General features: G+C 60.2%; 1 protein-coding gene across 3 annotated transcripts in view; it reads right to left on the bottom strand.

Moving 5' to 3' along the window:
• The window catches only part of COL5A1 (collagen type V alpha 1 chain), a 148,003-nt gene that overhangs the window by 6,790 nt on the left and 121,427 nt on the right, over positions 1-19,786 (bottom strand). For 2 of the 3 annotated variants that reach the window (XM_019718216.2, XM_074331331.1), the window contains exons 47-65: positions 18,403-18,456; positions 18,203-18,310; positions 18,011-18,064; positions 17,202-17,309; positions 16,595-16,648; positions 16,247-16,300; positions 15,198-15,251; positions 14,560-14,613; positions 13,623-13,730; positions 13,486-13,539; positions 13,347-13,400; positions 12,336-12,443; positions 10,896-10,949; positions 10,039-10,074; positions 9,579-9,632; positions 8,452-8,707; positions 7,472-7,584; positions 4,395-4,463; positions 775-1,008 (exon numbers count right to left, since the gene is read on the bottom strand). In XM_019718216.2, the coding sequence (XP_019573775.2) occupies positions 775-1,008; positions 4,395-4,463; positions 7,472-7,584; positions 8,452-8,707; positions 9,579-9,632; positions 10,039-10,074; positions 10,896-10,949; positions 12,336-12,443; positions 13,347-13,400; positions 13,486-13,539; positions 13,623-13,730; positions 14,560-14,613; positions 15,198-15,251; positions 16,247-16,300; positions 16,595-16,648; positions 17,202-17,309; positions 18,011-18,064; positions 18,203-18,310; positions 18,403-18,456 (1,680 nt within the window). Of the gene's footprint in view, positions 1-774; positions 1,009-4,264; positions 4,334-4,394; positions 4,464-7,471; positions 7,585-8,451; positions 8,708-9,578; positions 9,633-10,038; positions 10,075-10,895; positions 10,950-12,335; positions 12,444-13,346; positions 13,401-13,485; positions 13,540-13,622; positions 13,731-14,559; positions 14,614-15,197; positions 15,252-16,246; positions 16,301-16,594; positions 16,649-17,201; positions 17,310-18,010; positions 18,065-18,202; positions 18,311-18,402; positions 18,457-19,786 lie in introns of all 3 variants that reach the window. The other variant, XM_019718217.2, reaches the window with a different exon arrangement.

Genomic DNA, 19,786 nt, shown 5'->3' with positions numbered 1-19,786 from the left:
AACAGGGAGTTCAACAAGACGGGCTCCCCGTGCACGGCCTGGCCCTAACCTCCCAGGACACAAGACACAGCTCAGCCCTGGGGGCTGTCCAGGCACACGGCAGCCCCCAGAGGTACAGTCCCGAGGGGCTGACCCTCGGCTGGGCGCCCCCTGTGGGGGTGCAGAGGAGGGCAAGACACTGGGGGCCAAGGGGCTGCAGAAGAAATGCAATCCCAGCCCTGACTGGCTGTGTGGCCTGAGTAAGCCTCTCGTCTCTCAGGCCTGCCGCCCCTTGCTGGGAGCAGAACTGCCCTTCCCAGCAGATGGCACGGGGGCCAAGGAGGTGCCCTAACGCAAGCCGGGCAGTCACAGGGCTGCTGTTAGCATCCTCGGCGCCCACAGACCATTTCCCGGCATAGCCACCTTCTCAGGAGCAAATCCAAAGCCAGTCTCAGCTCTGGCCATTCCTACACCAGACCCAACTGAGGAGAGGGAGTCTGAATTCTGAAGTGGACCCACAACAGGTCTGTTCTCCATTGCACGTCACACCAGGGACAGGGTCTTGGACCCAGGCTCCCTGGCCCTTCCTGTCCAGTGTCAGCTTTCCCTCCTCACTCACGTGTGGCAGCCAGCCAGGGGGCCGCGCCGCGTCTGGGCCGCCATGGCACCTGGCACGCAGCTCAGGGCGTGGCACACGGTATCGCCCAGTAAATGTGCGTCGACTGAATGAATGAACTGCTCACTCAAGGTGTGAAGGGATCCCACCCCCAGGGCGGGGCCCGCAGTGACACTCACGGCACAGCCATCCACCAGGGCGCGGATGTAGGGGCTGTTGTCATAGGACATCTCCTCATCGTTGGAGCCCAGGAAGCGCATGGCCTTGTCGTAGCTGCCCGTGGCGGCGTCCTGCCAGGCGACCGACTGGTAGCAGTTGTACGTGATGTTCTGGTGAGCGGAGGCGCTCAGCAGGCGCAGGAAGGTCATCTGGACCACACCCACGGGGTTGCCCTCGGCGTCCACGTAGGAGAGCTACGGGGGGACAGGAAGGGGGCACTCAGCACTGAGGGGCGCTCCACAGCGACAAAGGCCCCCACGGTCGGGGCGTCACAGGTTTCATCCACCACTGTCTACCCCGGAGCGTCAGCCGTGCTGGGGCACAGCCTTATGGGGGTCCCTGGGACACAGTGAGCCACACCTCACTTCTCTCAGGACCTAAGTAGCTCACTCCTCTGTGCCTGGCTGAACACTACTCATCCTCCAGGGCTCAGCTCACGTGCCTCCTCCTCCAGGAAGCCTGCCCGGGTTAGGTGCCCTCTCCCCCTCACCTTGGCCCAGCTCAGTGTCCACCTCTCTAGCAGGCCGTAAGGCCCTCCACACCAGCACTGGACCCCTGTGTCCTAAGTGCCTGGTGCCTGGACTGTAGCCCTCTCTGGACTGTGAGTACCCCGAGGGCAAGTACGTCCGTGCCATGGAGCCCTGAGGCTGGCTAAAGTGCTCATTTGATTATGTTAATAAATAAAAATCATCTGCCAAGCGCCAGTGATGTACAAAGCGCTGGCCAGGGGGTCATGAGAATGTGAGGGAGAGAGGGCAGGAGGCCTCAGGGAGTAGTAACTCAGGCCAGCAGGGCAGGAAGGCTGACCCACGGGAGGCCAACAGCCAGAAGGCTGAGGGGATGGGGTGCCCTCTTGGAGGCAGAGGGGAGCCATGGGGCGGCATTCAGCTATTCCTGCCCCTTGCTGGGCATGGAATCCAGGGGAGAGCAGAGGGGTCTGGGGTGGTCATCGGTGCCCATGCTGAGTGGGGGCAACCCGGGGCACTCTGGTGAAATGACCGTCCTTCTGCCAGCAAACCCAGGGCAAGGCACCAGGGGAAGAGGATGTGCTGGTTCTTAAGTGACTTGTCCAGCGTCACCAGCTGGACACCCCAAAACTGGGCTCCTCAGCTCACAGGCCATGAGGCTGGTGAAGGGCGTCCCAAGAGACAAATCCCATCGCGCTGGAAAACCCCAGCTTTCTGAATCCTTAGCACTGCCAGGGATGTGGCTGTTTCTTAATCCCCTGGGACAGGCAGGTTTCTCCTCTCCACCCGGGCACCACCCGAAAGCCCTCTCTGCAGGGAAGGCCAGGCTCTCCTCACACAGACGCCCGCTGAGAGAGGGGGCCGCTGTGTTTGTGCGTCACACGATGGAGCAGACTAACGTCAGGGTCTGAGGCCAGCGGGCCCATCCCTCGTAGCTGCCGCTTCACGGCTGTTCTGCCCCAGCCCATCCAAAGAGAGCCATGCTGAACCGAAGGACACAGCCCACTTAAGCTGTGCAAATAATCAGCGAGAGCTGAAGGTGGGGCCAGGCCCACATCCCGCTCCTTTGCACAGTACAGAACCACTGGCCACTGAACCCTCACAGGTGGACCCGAGGGAGAGGGCTGAATACCAACCGCAGTCCAGGCCATCAGGCACTCCTTCTGGGAGGAAACGTGACTGACTCGAGAAAGGACGCATGCACAGGGAGAAGCAGTTGGCGGTGCTGGACACAGAAGGACCCCAAGCTCCCAGTGCCGTGCTGGGACCCCAGATCCCACCGGGAGACCCTGCCCTCCCAGGGAAGAGTCTCTGCCCTATCGTCCTCATGTGGTACGTCCGGGGATAAAGCTCAGCCCTGATAAAACACCTATTTCTTCAAGGAGGGCTCTGTACTGTTCTGTGCACTCGTGATGCCCTCACAGAGCTAGAAATGATGAGTCGGGGTGCAAAAGAGAGGCTGGTGCTTCCCCTGGACCATCTATGCCTGTCCACCCTTGGTCAGCTGTAAAATAGGACGGAGGTAGAGGTGGGCTCTTTGGGCCGATGGCTGAAAACGGGCGTTCCGTCACCGTTTCCTGGGAGTAAGGTAAGTGGGTGTGAGCTGTGAGGGTCCTGTCTGGGGAAGGCAGGGCCAAGAGGCTGCAGAAAAGCCCCCACTGCCTCCCCTGGGCCCGAGGGGCTGCACGCCCTCCCCGGTTCCTTCTCTGCCCAACCCATGCCCACCACGCCACCCTCAAGCACCCCCGGGCACCGGGTCCTCCCCATCTGAGCAGGCGTCCACTTCAGGTCCTTCTGTGTGCCAGTCGCCCTTTTCTGAGGAAAGCACGAGAGAGGTGGAGAAGGAGGAACAGCAGCAGAGACAGGAGGCGAGAGGGCCTGAGTTCACGCAGGAAATGAAAGGAGGTCTCCACACACGGCCAGGTGAGCGCAAACCTTCAGTGTCTGCAAAGACCTGGAGCAACTTGGAATCAGTGACAACAGGGCATGAAACATTAACAATTAGCCGCAAGTGCCTTGAGGTTTAGGAACGAGGGATCTTCAGAGGTGCGACAGGGCAAAGCTGTCTGGAAGCCACCGCTCTGTGAGACCATGGGGGCAACGTGGCCTCTGTGCCCCCCGCCCCCCAAGGCTGGGGTGCAGGGACTGATGGCAGATGGTCAGATCGGAAGTCATGGAGCCCAAGAGCTGGCTTCTGAGTGAGAAAGGACTTGCTTCAGGGGTCACTGAGGGGTGGGACGACTAGACCCGAGGAAGTGACCTACAAGCAAAGTAAGGCTCTAATGGCAGCAGGTCACATTCTGGAAGCTTGGTCCTTGTGTGCTCGGGAGAGCACAGAGCTCTGCACTGTGTTCTGGAAAAGGGCCCCCATCAGACTCCTGAGGGAATAGCACTCCTCTGTGCGTGAACAGCCACGTCACGCCAACAGTCCCTCCACGGGCGGCAAAGGCACCACGTTCAGTTCTGACAAGGGATGCCAATTCTTTCCATTTCGAGAAGGATTATTTAAGACTGGCTCCCCAGAAGTTCAAACAGGAACTGACACAGCCGTATGGGGTGCCCAGCTCGAGGGTCAGTACGCCCCGCAGGCCCTCACAGTGGCCGGGGAGGGGCCATGAGTCCTGAAGAGAACTCTGCGTGCGTTAGTGGTCCAGGACCTGTCACAGGGCAGAGCAGAAGAAAGCCCTCCCACTCCTGCTGGCTTTGGTCTCGGTCCCCGGCAGCCCCCAGCTGTGGCTCTGGGCGCCCAAAATGCCAACCTCATGTCCCAGACTGAATGGAAAACCATCCGCCTGCTCCCAGGCTGAAAGGCACTGTCGTGGGCGTGGCGGGAGTGGGCACCGATGCTGCGTCTGGCTGTCACGTGCCGTGGAGCGGTTTGGCCAGAGGGGCGCGAGCAGGCGCGGCGCATGGCGGCCGTGAGTCCCATGCAGAGCCGCGAGCCAGGCTGTGCGGCAAGCAGGCAGCGCCCAGTGGCACTTACCAGGGACCCTCGCTTGTACTGACTATACCAGGTAGAAGGCTGCTCTTTGGGCCATCGGGCCATTTTACTCTGCAAGATAGGAAATGGGCGGGTTTGAAAGACAACTGAGGGGGGGCCGGAGCCGCCTTACCAGTTTACCACGCTTGAATTCACTGAACCAGGAACCCGGGTTTTCTTTGGGCCAGGAAGTGATTCTGGCCTAAACATCGAGCAGGGGAGGTGGAGAGGGAGAGAAACAGAGAACGACAGGGTTACTTCTCCTGCCTCCACAAGATGCCCCACGTCCTGCAAACTCGCCTTCTCCCCCGCTGGGCGGACCCGTCCTGCCCTCGTTCCAGGTGGCCTCGATGACTGGCCAGCAAAGGATCCCTGTAGGCGCCTCAACTCCCCCCAGAGCTGAGGCACCAGTGACGACAAGGAGGCCCGAGGCTGTACAAGCTGGGTCGCAGTCTGCGTTTTATCCGTTGTTGTCTAAGGATTCTGCCTGGCCCTTAGTAACAGCTGAAAATGCGTGTGGAGTCAGTGAACGAACGAATGGGTCGTCACAGGCCACGATGACAGCGATAATGATAATAAGAGCCAATATTTACTAATGGGCTCAGGGAAGGACAAAGGGACATCTTGTCACTGAGCCCCGGATCTGAGGTGTGTGGCTCTGTCTACATGGCCTCTACCTGGGGACAGTGTGGGCAGGAGACCCTGCCAGGGTCCACCGGGCATCTGTGACACAGTCGGACCAGCGGAGGGGGGTGGTGTGTGTGTGTGAGGTGTGTGCGTGTGTGAGGTGTGTGTGTGAGGGGTGTGCGTGAGGTATGTGTGTGTGTGATGTGTGTGTGTGAGGTGTGTGTGAGGTGTGTGTGGGTGTGTGTGTGTGTGTGGTGTGTGCGTGTGGTGTGTGTGAGGTGTGTGTGGGGGTGTGTGTGTGAGGTGTGTGTGTGTGAGGTGTGTGTGGTATATGTGTGATGTGTGCGTGTGAGGGGCGTGTGTGAGGTGTGTGTGTGTGAGGGGTGTGTGGTGTGCGTGTGTATATGAGGGTGTGTTTGTGTGTGTGTGAGGTGTGTGTGTGTGTGTGTGTGTGGTGTGTGTGAGGTGTATGTGTGTGAGGTGTATGAGGTGTGTGTGGTATATGGGTGTGTGAGGTGTGTATGGTGTATGTGTGTGTGTGTGGTGTGTGTGAGGTGTGTGTGTGGTGTGTGTGAAGCAGATGTGTCCTCAGGAGGAACAGCATGTGTCCCCCTGATAGGCGGGCGGGGGCTCCCATTTGCAGTTTGCTCACTGCAGGGGCTCAGGCCGCAGTGAATAAATGAGTGAATGAGTGACTGAGTGAATAAATGAGTGAGCGCCTCCAGGAGGAGCCCTGCTGCCAGCTCCAGAGCAGAGGTTCAGAGACTGGGAGCGGCATGGAAGTGCCCACGGTCAGCCTGTCCCCAGGTCCCACGGGACCCGTGTGTGGGCCCAAGGTCAGAATCCTTGTCTGCACCCCCCTGGCTCTCCTTGGAGCTGGCCTCGTGCAGGAGAGCCTGGAAAGGGGCCGCTGGAGGAGGGGGCGTCACCTGCCTCCCGCCCGTCAGCCCCCACACTTTGGTTTCCAGGTCTGCCGCTGGTGGTGCCATGCTCAGGTAACAGCCTCCTCCGGGAACAGGACCAGAGATGTAGGCATGCGCTCGCCTCACCCCAGCCTCCTGCCTGAAACCCCCACCCCTCCTCCGGGCAACCAGGCAGGGGGTCTCCACTTGCACAAGGCTGAGTGGCCGTGGCCTGAGCCCGAGGGTCCCCGCCCGTGGACGCCTAGCTGGTCAGCACACGTGCAGAGGATGAGCAGAGGGGCAGCGGGGTCACTCAGCGCCCCAGCCCGCTGTCCGCCTGGCCGCACCACCAGCGACCAGGGCTCTCAGGGGCGTCCTGCCAGTTCTCCAGCAGTGAGGCTGTATGCTGAGGACAGACAGTGACAAAGAGGATGAGAAACAGTATCTTTTCCATCTGACTTTCCTCTGGGCCTCTGCCCGATGGAAGCACCTGAGTTTTGAATTTTCTCTGACCTCAGGGGGTCTGCTGCTGGGAGTAACAGGTTACCAAGGCTTTCAAATTCTGGGTTGGGGGAACATGCATATAAAACAGGGGTCCCTAAGTGGTCCCCGTCAGTTTGGAGTCCCTGCTCCTGTGAGCCAGGTCTCCCAGTCCAAGGCGTGCTGGAGCTCTCCAGGGTCACAGTGAGGTTTGGGGACAGGGGACCATGCCTGGGAGGACACAGCTGCTCTCCCTTCAGAGGGAAGTGCCCACGGCACTGAGGCCACCAGGAAGTCGTGACCATGGGCTGCTGACTCCTGCTGGCCTGAGCCTGAATGGCAAGCACGGCCTCTAGGAACTGGCCAGCCCTGTCACAGGACGGCTAGTTCTCTGAGAGGAACGTCCAGAGGAGGGTGTGTTCAGGCCAATGCAGAGGACGTCGTGGCTGAAGTCTCCGTCACCTTCCCAGTTAGAGACCTCCTCTTCCTCCTCCTCCTCGTGTTCTGGGCCAAAGTGGGCCAGGCCTCGGACGCACGTGTCACAGAAAGCAGCACACAGCTGCCATGTATGCCCATCTATGCACCCACCCCATCCACACGCCTGTCTGTACACACACACACACACACACACACACACACACCATCCACATGCCTGTCTGTAAAACACATACCATAGAGGTGAGACCTTGGAACGACCTCAGAGGTAACTGCTAAATTGACACCCACAACGTCTCACTGGGTCACAGCCTGGCTACCCAAGTCTTTACTAACACAGTTCTGACTGCACTCGGGAGAGCAGCAAATGCCACGGAAGTACCAACACGAAGAATCCACGCAAACACCAGCCTCTAAAAGACACATTGGGGTCACTTTTGCCCCCAACGTCCTCTGGTGGGTTTCAGGCTGGTCTGAGGTTAGAGCTACGAAGTCATTTAGGAGGGATCTACCTAGCACCGGGGCTGGCGGGGGACACCCAGGAGCCAGCTTCCCTCCACTTCTGAGACCCCAGGCTGCATGGCCCCCACCCCATCACTAAAAACTCTTCTTAAAGCAACTTAAGGGCTACTTATGGAAGGAAAACCTTGATTTTGAACCTGACTGATTTCTGTTTTTCATTCCTGAAGCTGCATGCATGAAAGGGCTCAGCCCTCGGCCTGGCCCCGCTGTGAGAGGGAGTCCATGGGGGGCGGTGGGCACTTACCCCCTCGGACTTCTTGTCGGGGAAGACGCACGTGGACCCTCCAGCTGTGAAGTTGCAGTAAACTTTGAAAGAGTCCTTGGAGCAGCCCTGGTTTGGATCTACCCAGTATTCACCTGGATGTGGAGGGTGAGGGGATACGTGAGGACGGAGCCCTGCATTGTTCAAGAAGCAGCTGCACCATTTCAGTTCAGCAGCTAAACCACGCCAGCCCACATGCTACCAGCACGGGCCTTCCCGGGGGCTGTGCTTGCTCTGCTTTTCCTAAAGACACGTGGGCAGACTCATCCCCAAGAACACGGCTGGATGTGGGTGCGCGGGGCACGTGCCCTGGGCAGGGGAGGCGGCCCCACATGCTGGTGGATGGAAACGCAAGACGCTCCCCTCTCTGGCCTGCAGTGCTCCTCCATTCTTGCGGGAGAAACGCTCACACCCCAGAGGGAAACAGCAGACCAATGCCATTTTATCCTCCAGGGAGTTTAACACGGTGAGACCAGGAGTGGTTTGCGGGCTTGATACTGGGAGGTTGAACAGCGCACCCCCAGGTACTTCTAACAGCGGCATTAGTACCAGCACTAATCCTGACGCTGGTGCTTACGCTGACTGTGGCAGCCGCGGCCCACACTCACCACAGGGGTGCCAGGTGCCAGGACAAACCACTTATGCTCCACGTCATTTCGCTCTGTCCTCTGTTGTGTGAATACTCCCATTGGAGAGACGGGCACATGAGGCTCAGGACAGAGCAGACCACCCATGAGACGGAGGCTAAGCCTAGACTGGAGCGGCTCTGTGGGACCCCGAAGCCTCGCCCTCTTTCCCCAGCCTGCCGGCATGTGTCCTAGCACGATGCACCCCCACTGCGCAGATGGGAACACTGAGGCTGCAGCAGGCGTGTGACAGCCCAGGCCTGGGCCTGCCCGCCGTGCCCACGGCCCCGGCCTCACCCCTCTGCTTGTCCCGCGGGCCCGGGCACAGCGCCCTACCGTCTGGGAAGTCGGGATGGCACAGCTGCAGGTCCTTGCAGGTGCGGGCGGGGTTCTCCTGCGTGCCCAGCGGCCGCTTCATCTGCTCGATCTCCAGCTTCAGGGAGTTGAGCGAGCCGAAGATCTCCTCCATGCCGTCCGCGTAGTCCATGTAGTTCTCTCCATCCCCGTCGTCCAGCATCTGGCTGGCGTCAATGTTCCTCCTTGTCCGGGATGCCTGGATCGGCAGGGGCTGGATGACCTCGCCCGGGGGGCCCTGGGGATGGCAGACGGGTGCCGTGGGTGGGACAGACAGACGGTCTGGGCTGCAGGCTGCAGCCATCCATCTTAGCATGCTTACTTCCCTCTTTGCTGCCTCTGGAACATTCCACACCCACCTCTCTTCTGGGCCTTGCCTGCACCGAGCACCTCCCTCCTCTAACCTGAGTCCCAGGAGCTCCTGAGACCCAGCCCTGCCACCACCTGGCCTCGCCTGCCTGTCCTGCAGAGGCAGCGCTCGGCAGCGCTCAGCCTGGCCTGGTGCTCGGGTGTTCTAGCCTCAGCTGGAGTCGAAGCCCCCGGCTCTCCTCGCGCCTCTACCACCCAACCTGCTGCACACAGTGGGGCCGCATGATGCCTGAGATGCCAGAAGCCTTCACCTCCTGGGGCTGTGTCAGGAGGCCCCAGCCAAGGACGAGGACAGGAGTCGAGAGGCTGCACCGCCAAAGGGGGGTGTCCCCTGGTGCTCACTGGCCTGGCTTATGGTGGGGCTCTGTCCTGCACCTCTGGGCCTTGTCTCATGCTGTCTACCCGACACATGCATACACACACACATACACACATGCACACACATGCACAGGTACGCACAAACATACATGAACATACACACGTGCTCTCTCCCTTCCTCTCTCTGTCTCTCTCTCTGTCTCGGTCTCTCTCTCCGGCCAAGCTGACTTCCCAGGGTGGGACGTCTAGCCTTGGGTCACTTATTTCCCTCGGCTCCATCCCAGGGACAGGCCCCCACCGTGCCGCATGCCACATGGGTTCCACAGTTTCGGAAAGTCAACGGCACAAACAGAACTTCCCACAGAGCCCTGGGTGTCAGGAGGACCCCTACCCCTACTACCAAGCCTTCAAAGACTGCTCACCGGCAGGCCGGGCGGTCCGGGGTGGCCTGCTTCCCCCTTTGGGCCAGTTGGACCCTGGGGAAAAAGGAAAGAGAACCCACTCTGATCACTGAGGCACAATGTGACTTAAATCCCCCTTGAACTCTAGAAGGACACTTGACAGCCTGTGTGGGGAAGATGGAGGCACAGTTTCATGTGCCGGGGGGGCTGACAGGGCCCTACTCCCCTCCCACTCCCAGATGGAAGAACCAGGTGTCCCCGAGCTGGGGAGCCGGGGGACAGTCCGCTGTGTCAGGCACCCCTCAATCTGCCAACGCAGGCTGGAGATGAGCTCAGGACAGCTCAGCACGGGAGGAGGCGCGTGAAGGACGGCACAGCCACGAGTCGGGGGTAGGGGGTGTCCAGGGCGGCTCTCACCCAAGGGGATACACATCCCTCCCCCAAGCTGGAATGGGCCCTTTCGGGGGTGCACACCACTTACCGAGGAGCCCTTAGCACCTTTCGGACCAGGAGGACCCTATGGAGAGTCCGGGCGTTAGCAGGCACTTGTGAGCAGGTGGCCCGTCAGCTCCAGGCACCCACCACTCGGGCCTGCCCGGTCTTTACCCCTCCTCACACCCGTGTCCCCCTTTCCAGGAGTCTTTGCTTGCACTTGCTTAAATGGGGAGATGGGGATGGGGCTAGGGTGTAGCTGAGCTCCCCCACACAGAGACAGGGAGGGTCCTGCCTGCCCCAGGTCAGCCCCCAAATCTCCCAGCGGGGAAACAGTTCAGGCAGCCAGAGCTAGAGATCACAGAGGGCGTGCTGGCCTCAGGCCCTGGACAGAGCCCGCCAGCCCGTACGGGCAGCTTTTAGCCCCGGTGGCCCGGGCCGCCTTGGCCATGTGGACCCACGCCCTGGGTTAGGGCAGGTAGAGGCTCAAGGCTGTGGGGGATCCAGTCATTAAAGTGTGGGGTCTCCCCGCAATACGGGGCAGCCCAGGCTGGTGCCTAGAGGGTGGGCCCCCAAATCCTTATATCTGGGTCAGGCCAGCCCGTTCACATGGATCAGGAGGGCGGGGGGGGCCCTCCTGCTGTTCTCAGCTTCCCCAGAGCCCCCGCAGAATAGGGGCTCCCCCGCCCTGCCTCCACCTGAAATCAGGGCCCAGAGACCCCACTTCCTTGCTTCTGTCACTCGGACCCCAATGTGGAGTTAATGAGCAAATCCACTCCAGGGCCCCAATCCTGGGGGGGGGGTTCTCACGCTTCTCCAGCCACACAGAGGCCCACAGTCAGCCCACCCGCCTCCCACCTCTCCCAGCAACAACCGGGAAATCATGCACCCCTCCCAGATACATACCGGTAAGCCGGGAGGGCCTGGGGGGCCAATCGGGCCAGAAGGACCAGTGATACCCTGCAAAGGAGCAGAAAACGCAGTGACCATCATGGGACAAGGAGGGCTGCAGACAGCGTGTCCTCCATCAGCACAGACACATCTCTTAGTGCTCGCGGCCGGCTGCACTGTGAGGGGTCTACCTATCTCTGCGAGGCCCAGTGGGGTCTGAACGCCCAGCAGGAGGCTGACCGCCCCCAGGCACTGCTTCCCTGGCTGGCTGGAAGGGACTCCCCGGCATCTACAGGCCCCCGGAGGCACCTTCGTGTTAAGACATCTTTTCTAGTGCAGTTTGAAGTGCAGGAGCAGGGGCTCTGAGATCGTCCCTGGCTTGGTCCCCTTTCGCCATTCTCTGTTCTGGTATAGGTCTCCCCACTAACACAGGCTGCGGGTGGCGGGGGACAGCGAGTGTCTCGGGGTCCTGTCCATTCCATCTGTCCTGTCCAGCCTCTAAATGTGCTGGCGGTCGAGTGTCCCTGTGCATCACCACGGCATTCTGCAGCACAGGCCCAGGCACGTTTCTCCTGGAGCCCCAGCCACGTGGGCTCCCCCGGGGCTAAGCCTAGCAAGGGGGTGTGGGGACAGCAGGCTTCACTCGGCTGAATGCCTTCTCCCTCCATGTCTGCTGTGGGGGTGGGGGCGTCCCTTTTTATGAGAATCTCAGCCAGCACGTCCCATCAGCCCATCAGTCACGCTGCCGGGACCAGCTCGGGGTGGGGGCACAGAGGGCTGCTTTCCTTTGGTGGCAGGCACCCTGGACAGCCTTTTGATTCTCACAGCTGCTGGGCGGCCCTTGTCTGAGAGTGGCCTGGAGACACTGGGCAGTGGGAAAATGGTCAATGCCACAGGGAGAACGGAGGTGGATAAGGCAGGGGTTCCCAAGGATACCACCCCACAACCTTAGGGTACTCAAAGACGGTTCTACTTTGTTCCCTGCCTCACAGGCTCCACCCCTTCCAGCTCTGTCGCCTTCCAGGTTAGGTGTGGGCCAAAGTGGGCACAGCTCAGAGGCATGTTGTGCTCCATCAAGCTGATCTGAGAAGCAGTGACTGACACTCTGCAATGAGGCCGGTGGCTCTCGGGTGGGGACAGCAGACGGCAGGTCTGCCATGGCCCCTCTTCCGCCTCCAGGGCATGCACCGCCCCTTCCCAGGCCATGGACCCTTCTGCGCCCTGCACTCCTGGCAGCGCCTCAGGCGGCTCCCAGGGTCTAGGGCTGGGCCACAGCTGTGTCCCAGCTCACGGTCCCAGCCGAGCATCCTCTCAGCTGCTCCCATCTGTATTTGATGAACGTGAGGACGTCCATCGGGCTTTAACGCCTTGGGTCCACTGGGCACAGAGACCCACAGTCCTAAGATGCTTCTCGTCACCTGTAAGGCACAGCACTGGCAACGCCATCTCACGCACCTGTTCTCCCTTAGGGCCAGAGGAGCCCTGGGGGCCGGGGAGCCCGCGGTCACCCTTTTCACCCTGTTCACCCGGAGGGCCGATGAGTCCGATAAGGCCTGGATGACCCTGTGGGACAGACACAAAGGCATGAGGGCCGTCGTGGTGCTGGTGCCTCACGTCTAGCCACGTGGGCCAGCTGGACGTGGCCACACGTCCACACCATGGGATGCCACCGAGTCACCAGCCAACGTGTCCTGGAGCTGAAATAAACCACAGGGCAGGCTGGGGACAATACAGCAGCTCTGAGAAGATAAAAATCCTACTGAAGAAACGGGGAGACACAGACCCCATGGATAAAAGGGGCTGCTGGGGGATAACACTCGTGCACGGCTTTTCCCAGGTTTTTTATGGTAAACACATACCTTTCGTTACGAGGAACAGAACCTACATTCACGGACTTAGATGCAGAGAGTCATAGTTATTTATTTTTAAAAGAAAAACCCTCCACATGTGCTCACATGAGATTGTTTTCTATGAGCCCGTAGAAAGCTCTGGAAGGGTTCCTCCAGCTCTCATGACCTTGGGGACTGGGGTGTGTGGTGGTGGGTGTTACAGTGGAACCACAAAGACTGCACGCTGCCTTTTCCCCCCAGAGCGTACAGCCTGGCTCGTATGCAGGCTTTACGTCTGTAGGTAGCTCAGTGCTGACAGAGAACCACCCCAACTGGAGAGGATGAGGGTTGCCAGCCGCAGGCTTCCCGCACACCCCCGGTGGGAAGGACAGGAGACCCGCGTCCTGTCTGCTCCTCAGGTCCTAGGCACCCTCAGCTGGGACCTCTGTACCATGTGGGCCTTGTGGGTCCCCAGCTGAGGGCAGGGACCGAGTCACAGACTTGTCTCTGTGTCACTAGCTCTCGGTGTCCGTCCCCAGCCTGCAGCAGGCACTTGACAGATGTGGGTGACAGATCGGTATTTCATGGTGTTGGAGGGCTGCGAGTCACAAACAGAGGCAGGTGAGGGCCATCTTACCTTTTCCCCTTTGGGGCCAGAATCTCCTTTGAGGCCGGGGAGTCCTGGGGGGCCCTGCAGGAGGAGGTGGCGGGGTCAGGTTGGCCTCCCAATCCCACCCTCCACCACTGCTCGGGGAGCTCCTCGGGAGGTCACTCACCATGGGGCCAGGGGGGCCATCGGGGCCTGGGGATCCCGGGAGACCTTGTTCACCCTGCAACACAGGCAGCCCTGAGTGAGCACATCATGCCATCCCCAAGCGGACGCCGCCCCTCCCAGGCCTCCCCATCCACTCACCACAGGGCCGGGGATCCCTCGCAGGCCGTCCGGCCCGGGCTTCCCAGGGGCCCCCTGGGGGCCAATGGGGCCAGTCTTCCCAGGAGGGCCTTCCAAGCCAGCTTCTCCCTGCAGGGCGGCAGGCGGACACAGTGGGACCCACATGCTGCCGCTCTGGCCACTTTGGCCCAGGACACTGCTCAGAAGCCCCAGGGAGCCCTGGAGAGAACTCTGGAATCCCCCAGATATCCGTGGGCTGCCCCAATTCTCCACATTCCAACGGAAGCTGCCTGGCCGATTCGTCATCTCACTAATTTCCTCAGCCAGCTGGGCTCCCCCGTCTCCCAGGGATCCTGCCAACTACTGTCACCGTGGTCACAGCCGGCCCTGAGCTTGCCCTGGACACGGCCGCCATTTCTGAGCAGGCATGGTGCTGTCTCGGGCATGACGGCATCGCCAGGGGAGACAGACGATGCCATGTGGGATCCCGGGAATGGCCCCAAAGTGCCCTGGGTGCCAGGCTGCACATTGACTGCACAGCAGCCCCGCGTCCCATCTTCTCAGCCCATCGTGGGCACTGTCAAACCTGGCTTTGCAGGTGAGGTGGCGGAGGCGTGTCCAGGTCGAATGCCAGGCCCGAGGCCACACCACACCCTCGGCTTCCTGCCACCATCACCCGCACCCCCTCCCCCAGGCAGGCAGGAAAGACAGACTCTGGGCCCAGGATCCCGGTCCCCAGTGTCTGAAGGCATTGCCAAGCCACCTCCATTTCAGAGAAGGCTAATTGTCTGTCCCAGGTTTGCCGTGAGAGCCAGGCCTCCCTGAGGCCCCGCAGCTCTCCCAGCCTCTGTGACTGTCCTATGGTCACACACGTCAGCACATCCCACCCAAGGTGGCCATTGGGCGAGCAGCTCTCTGTGGAAGCTACACAGTCACGGCCGGGCCCAAAGCACGTTACCTTGGCTCCTTTCTCTCCCTGTCTGCCTTCAGGGCCTGCGGGCCCGGGGGGACCCTGGAATGAGCAAGAGAACAACACGTGACAAGTTGGCTTGCGGGACGCGAGTGATGAGCGCCGTGTCTGGAGGGAGACTGGCCTGGGAGTGGAGGGGCATGCAGATCGCTCCCGGGCCACTGGCCAGGCGGACACAGGCCCTTAGAACGAGCCAGAATGACTCCAGGCTGGAAAAGACCTCGGGGTCAACGTGGGGAGGAGCTCTGGCTGCCCTGAGGGTTGAGGGGCGCAGCCAGCAGCCCCGTTTATTGCAACACCAGCAAGAGGCTAATTATTTGATGTGCAAAGAAACGCCTTTTAGCTGGTTCTGGCTTCTCGGAAGGCTTGACCCAGGGAAAGCCAGTTTTTCAGCTCTGTGGGTGTTTTCCTCCCATGATGGCCCTTGGAATGGTGTTAGCACTTGGCTTCTCCTAAAAGGAGCAGGTGCATCGACGTGGTGGGAAGCCGAGTGGAGAACACACTTCAGAAGGAATTCCCTCGTCAGGGCTGCTTTGAGTGCTGGGGTCCAAGCCGAGGGCAGGGAGGGAAGGGGCTCGCTTCATGCAGGAAGGTGGCAGGCGAGGACACGTTGCACACTTATTTACCCTTTTTCCTGGAGGCCCAGATGGACCTGGTTCACCCGTGGGGCCCGGGGATCCCTGGTGTCAGAGAGAAAACATGGGATTTAGGAGTCGGAGTCTGTTTGATGAAGGCGTGGCAGGTTTGGGCTGGGCTGAGGCAACAACACCCTGAGTTTCCACCCAGTCTGCCCTGGGCCAGCCCTGTCACCACCTCTCTCTTCTGAAGCAGGCATGGGAAGTCCTAAGGGGGGTCGTCTGGAGTTCGTGCTTCACCCTCTGCACGCAGAGCTCTGGCCCTGGCAGCAGCAGGGGGGGCCCTGCCCCAGCCTGACTCCTTGCTGCGTTTCAGAAGACGCTGCCCCACCTGCATAGCAATTACCCCTGCCACTCAGCTGCCTCCATCCACACCTCTGGCTGCAGGCTCTGCCTTCCACAGAAGTGGACGCTGAGGCACGGGGAGGACAGGCCAGGTGGAAGTGCAGACCTGGCCTCACAGCTGGGTCCCTAAGCTGCCTTCAGTTGCTGCTTACCTAAAATCAGTGGCACTGGCCTGTGCCCATGGGTAGGAAATCCCCAGCAGCCCTGGCCATGTGGGTACAGGGTGGGGGGAGGGAAAGCTGTGATGCCCCTTGGGGGTCGCCCCCAAGGGGGGGTCCCATGCAGGGGCCCATTGGGGTCATTTCCACCCCAGAGAGACTTGACTTGAAGCAATGTTTCAAAAGCTCATTGCCAGGTGTGAGAAGCACCGTCTAGGTGGTCTCAGCTGAGGTGCCGATGTGCAAAGAGCCCTTTCGAGGGGGACGTGCAACCAGTTAGGCAGAAATAAGGTAAGCCCGGGGCTCACGGACCCTTGTGTGCAAAGCCACAAGTACGACTGGACTTGCATTTTCCCCTCTATGAAGAGGGTCTTTCAACTGGTTCTCAGAGGGAGCCCATGGCCCCCGGTCACGGTTAAGAATCAATAGTAGAAGGTAACTGGCTTTGGGTTTTTCCCGCAAATGAACAAAGCAAGCTGCAAATTCTGAATGAACCAAGGTCAACCACCAGGGTCCCAGGGGTCATGGTGGACTCACTGCATGCCCAGGCTCGCCGTCATCTCCTTTGTCACCAGGGGGACCATCTTGACCCTGTGGGGACAAAAGCAAGTTCCTTCACCCTCCTGGATGGCACTGAGTCCATGTACCAACACCCTGTGAGTTCCCAGTCCCATCCTGAAAGCCCAAGTCCCTCTGGTGGGGCTGCAACAGTGCACTCAGAAGTGGGGACACATTTCTTCATATAACCACCAGAACGGACGGGGGTGCCGTAAGGAAAAGCACCATGCCCTACAGAGAGTTCATAAAGAAGAAACCATCAGAAAGAAAGAGAAGGGACAGGTCAACATGGTAGGGAACTGGGGGCTCTGCACCCTGAGCACCTACCGCGGGGCCGGGCTCTCCGGGGGGACCGGGGTCTCCGGGAAAACCGACGGGGCCCTGAAACCGAGAAAGAGGCAGGTCCAGTGCCCGGAGTGCGCACGTCTGAGCCATCACTGGGTCAAGACCACCTCCCTCCTACCCCCCCCAGAACATTCAGACGGTTCTGACACTGCCGTGCTCTTCACCACCTGGAGCCTTTCGCGGACATCTCAGTTGACTCACGTAACAAAACAAGCCTGGAAGCGGCCAGGCAGGCCTGGTCCTCCTGCTTTCCGGAGGCCGCACCGTCCATGCCCACACACCCGCTCCTCAGCTCTAGGCTGAGATGGGAACGTGTGAGACTTCTAGAACGTGCCACTCACAGCCCCTCCTGGTGCCGAGCCAGGGCAAGCCACAGGATGGGGCGGCCGCCCAGCCCAGTCCAGCATGCTGCCTGTCCACGCCCAGGACATCTGAAGGTCTTCTCCCTGTCCCACCTGTCCTCACTGCACTGTTTGCGTCCAGGAGCAAGTATGAAACCCTCTAAACTAGAAACACCCTCAAGACACTGCGGATGAACGCAGAGGGTCTAGAACACAGGGCCCCGCCCCAGCTTCGGGGTGCTACTCACAGGGCTGCCTTTCGGACCGTCATCTCCGGGAGGGCCTTTGGGTCCAGGGGGTCCTGCAGCACCAGAAGGGCCGGCCTCGCCCTTCTCTCCCCTTTCTCCTTTGGGTCCCTGCAGGGAAGGCCGGTGCTTGTGTTCCCGGAGCCGACCGGGCGAGCAAGGTGCTGGCCTGATGCGTGGCCCTCATTGGCAACACGTGCAGAGGGAGTGTAGCCCTTTCTCAGGTACCTGCCGAGCCCGGACCGTGGGCCAGGCGCTGGGCTGGCGCTAATCACACTTCTCACAACAGCCTGGCCCCTGGCCCCGCCGGGCGGCCTGAGGAGCCCACCCGCTTCCTGGGCACTCTGAAGCCAAGACTCTGCCTCTAGGTAGGAAGGACTGACCCTGAACTAGACAGCAGGCCGCTCGGGCCCTGCGGGGCAGAGGGAGAACTCTGCCTCCAGCTGCCCCTGGGCCTGAAGGAATGCCCACGGGACCTGTGGACTGTGAATGTCCCAGGTCTGGCTGAATAGGGGACAACAATCACCCCACATTTACAGCCGCCTGTGGAAGGGCCTGGAACACCACAGATGGCAGAGCAACTCACAGCCATCAGTCGTGGGTGTTCACTGCTAATGTTTGCACACACATGCATACACAGAGACACGTGCCCGCACATGCTCACTACCCTGCCGTGCCCTCTTTTCACATAATTCCGAGAGGTGGGCACAAGAGGAGACATGGCTCCCGTTTCATGGGGGGAGCACTGAGGGAGACCTTCCCACCGGCCCCCGTCCACGGCCACCCCACCTTCCCAGAGCCCGCTCACTCACCGGGGGGCCCCCTTCTCCGGGAAGGCCAGGCTCTCCAGCCTCACCAGGCTCACCCTAAGGAGGAAACGCGTGGTCACGGCAGTGACAAGAGCACTGGCTCCAGTGTCAGGCATGGACCACCCCCCACACCCCCACAGGTCATCCTCGCCCACGAGCATGGCAGACACGACAACAGTTAAGGGCCTGAGTCACCTTCTCTCCCACCGCACCAGGGTTGCCTATTCCACCAGGGGGACCTTGTGGCCCATCGGCGCCTGGAGCTCCAGAGGGTCCTCGGGGGCCGGGGGGACCTGGAGGGCCCTAGGAGAAGGAGAACCATTGAATAGAGAGAAAATGCAAACTTTCACCCAAACAGAAGTCAGCTGCCATGGACAGGGCCCCGCCACACTTACCATCTGACCCACGTCCCCCGTCTCGCCCTTCTCTCCTGGAGGTCCTGGCAGACCCTGAGAACAGGAATGGTCAGGAAATGTAAGTGTGTGAGTGCGTGCGACAGGCTGGCACTGCTCCATCCAATGCACTCGGCTCTCACTGGCTCCCCAGCACTCAGCTCACTGGGTTCCCAGCACTCAGCTCACTGGCTCCCCAGCACTCGGCTCACTGGCTCCCCAGCACTCGGCTCTCACTGGCTCCCCAGCACTTAGCTCACTGGCTCCCCGGCACTCGGCTCTCACTGGCTCCCCAGCACTCAGCTCACTGGCTCCCCAGCACTTGGCTCTCACTGGCTCCCCAGCACTCAGCTCACTGGCTCCCCAGCACTTGGCTCTCACTGGCTCCCCAGCACTTAGCTCACTGGCTCCCCAGCACTCAGCTCACTGGCTCCCCAGCACTCAGCTCACTGGCTCCCCAGCACTCGGCTCACTGGCTCCCCAGCACTCGGCTCACTGGCTCCCCAGCACTCGGCTCTCACTGGCTCCCCAGCACTTAGCTCACTGGCTCCCCAGCACTCGGCTCTCACTGGCTCCCCAGCACTCAGCTCACTGGGTCCCCAGCACTTGGCTCTCACTGGCTCCCCAGCACTAGGCTCACTGGGTCCCCAGCACTCAGCTCACTGGGTCCCCAGCACTCGGCTCTCACTGGCTCCCCAGAGCCTCAGGAAGGCACTTCTAGCTGTACCGCTAGATAGGACGACATACTGTGACTCCAGGTCTCAGAACCAGCCCAGGAAATAAGTAGAGAAATACGCAGATGCGTGGACAAAGGTGCTTATTTTCCCATAAACAATAAAACGATGAGCCAACAGCTGGGAAGTGTTTGCATTTACGATGTCACCACCATGTGCTGGAAGACTATGTAGTGACTGAAAATCATGTGTTCAAACATCAATAAAACTGACGTGTTCAAAGAGTATTTAATGACATGCTACATGACCCATAATGTGAAATGGAATGGGAATAGCTGGGTTCAAACTTCCTATGCATACGACATGACTCAGATTTTTGCAAAACTCGAATAATGTGACACGTGTGCACACATGTATGTGAACACAAGCATCCAAAGGGTTAAGAGTGACATGTGCCCAAACATGTACAGCTGCCATTCCCAGGTGGTACATTTAGAAGTCACTTTTGCTTTCCTTTCTTACAATTTACCAGTAGTTTCCAATATTTCTACTACGAGCATGGGAGTGTCACAGGTTAGAAGTCACTAACGTGAAGCCGCGGCATTTCGAACTCATGGGGAAGCCCCAGGAGGCCCCTGCAGCCTAGCCCCCCACTCTTAACAACATGGACAGGAGGGCGAGGGTGAGGAGAGGGGAAGGAGGGGCGAGGCGGG

Source organism: Rhinolophus sinicus, linkage group LG04 (genome assembly GCF_036562045.2).
Source record: "Rhinolophus sinicus isolate RSC01 linkage group LG04, ASM3656204v1, whole genome shotgun sequence".
NCBI classification, from domain to species: domain Eukaryota; kingdom Metazoa; phylum Chordata; class Mammalia; order Chiroptera; family Rhinolophidae; genus Rhinolophus; species Rhinolophus sinicus.
This window is presented reverse-complemented; position numbering and strand designations above follow the sequence as displayed.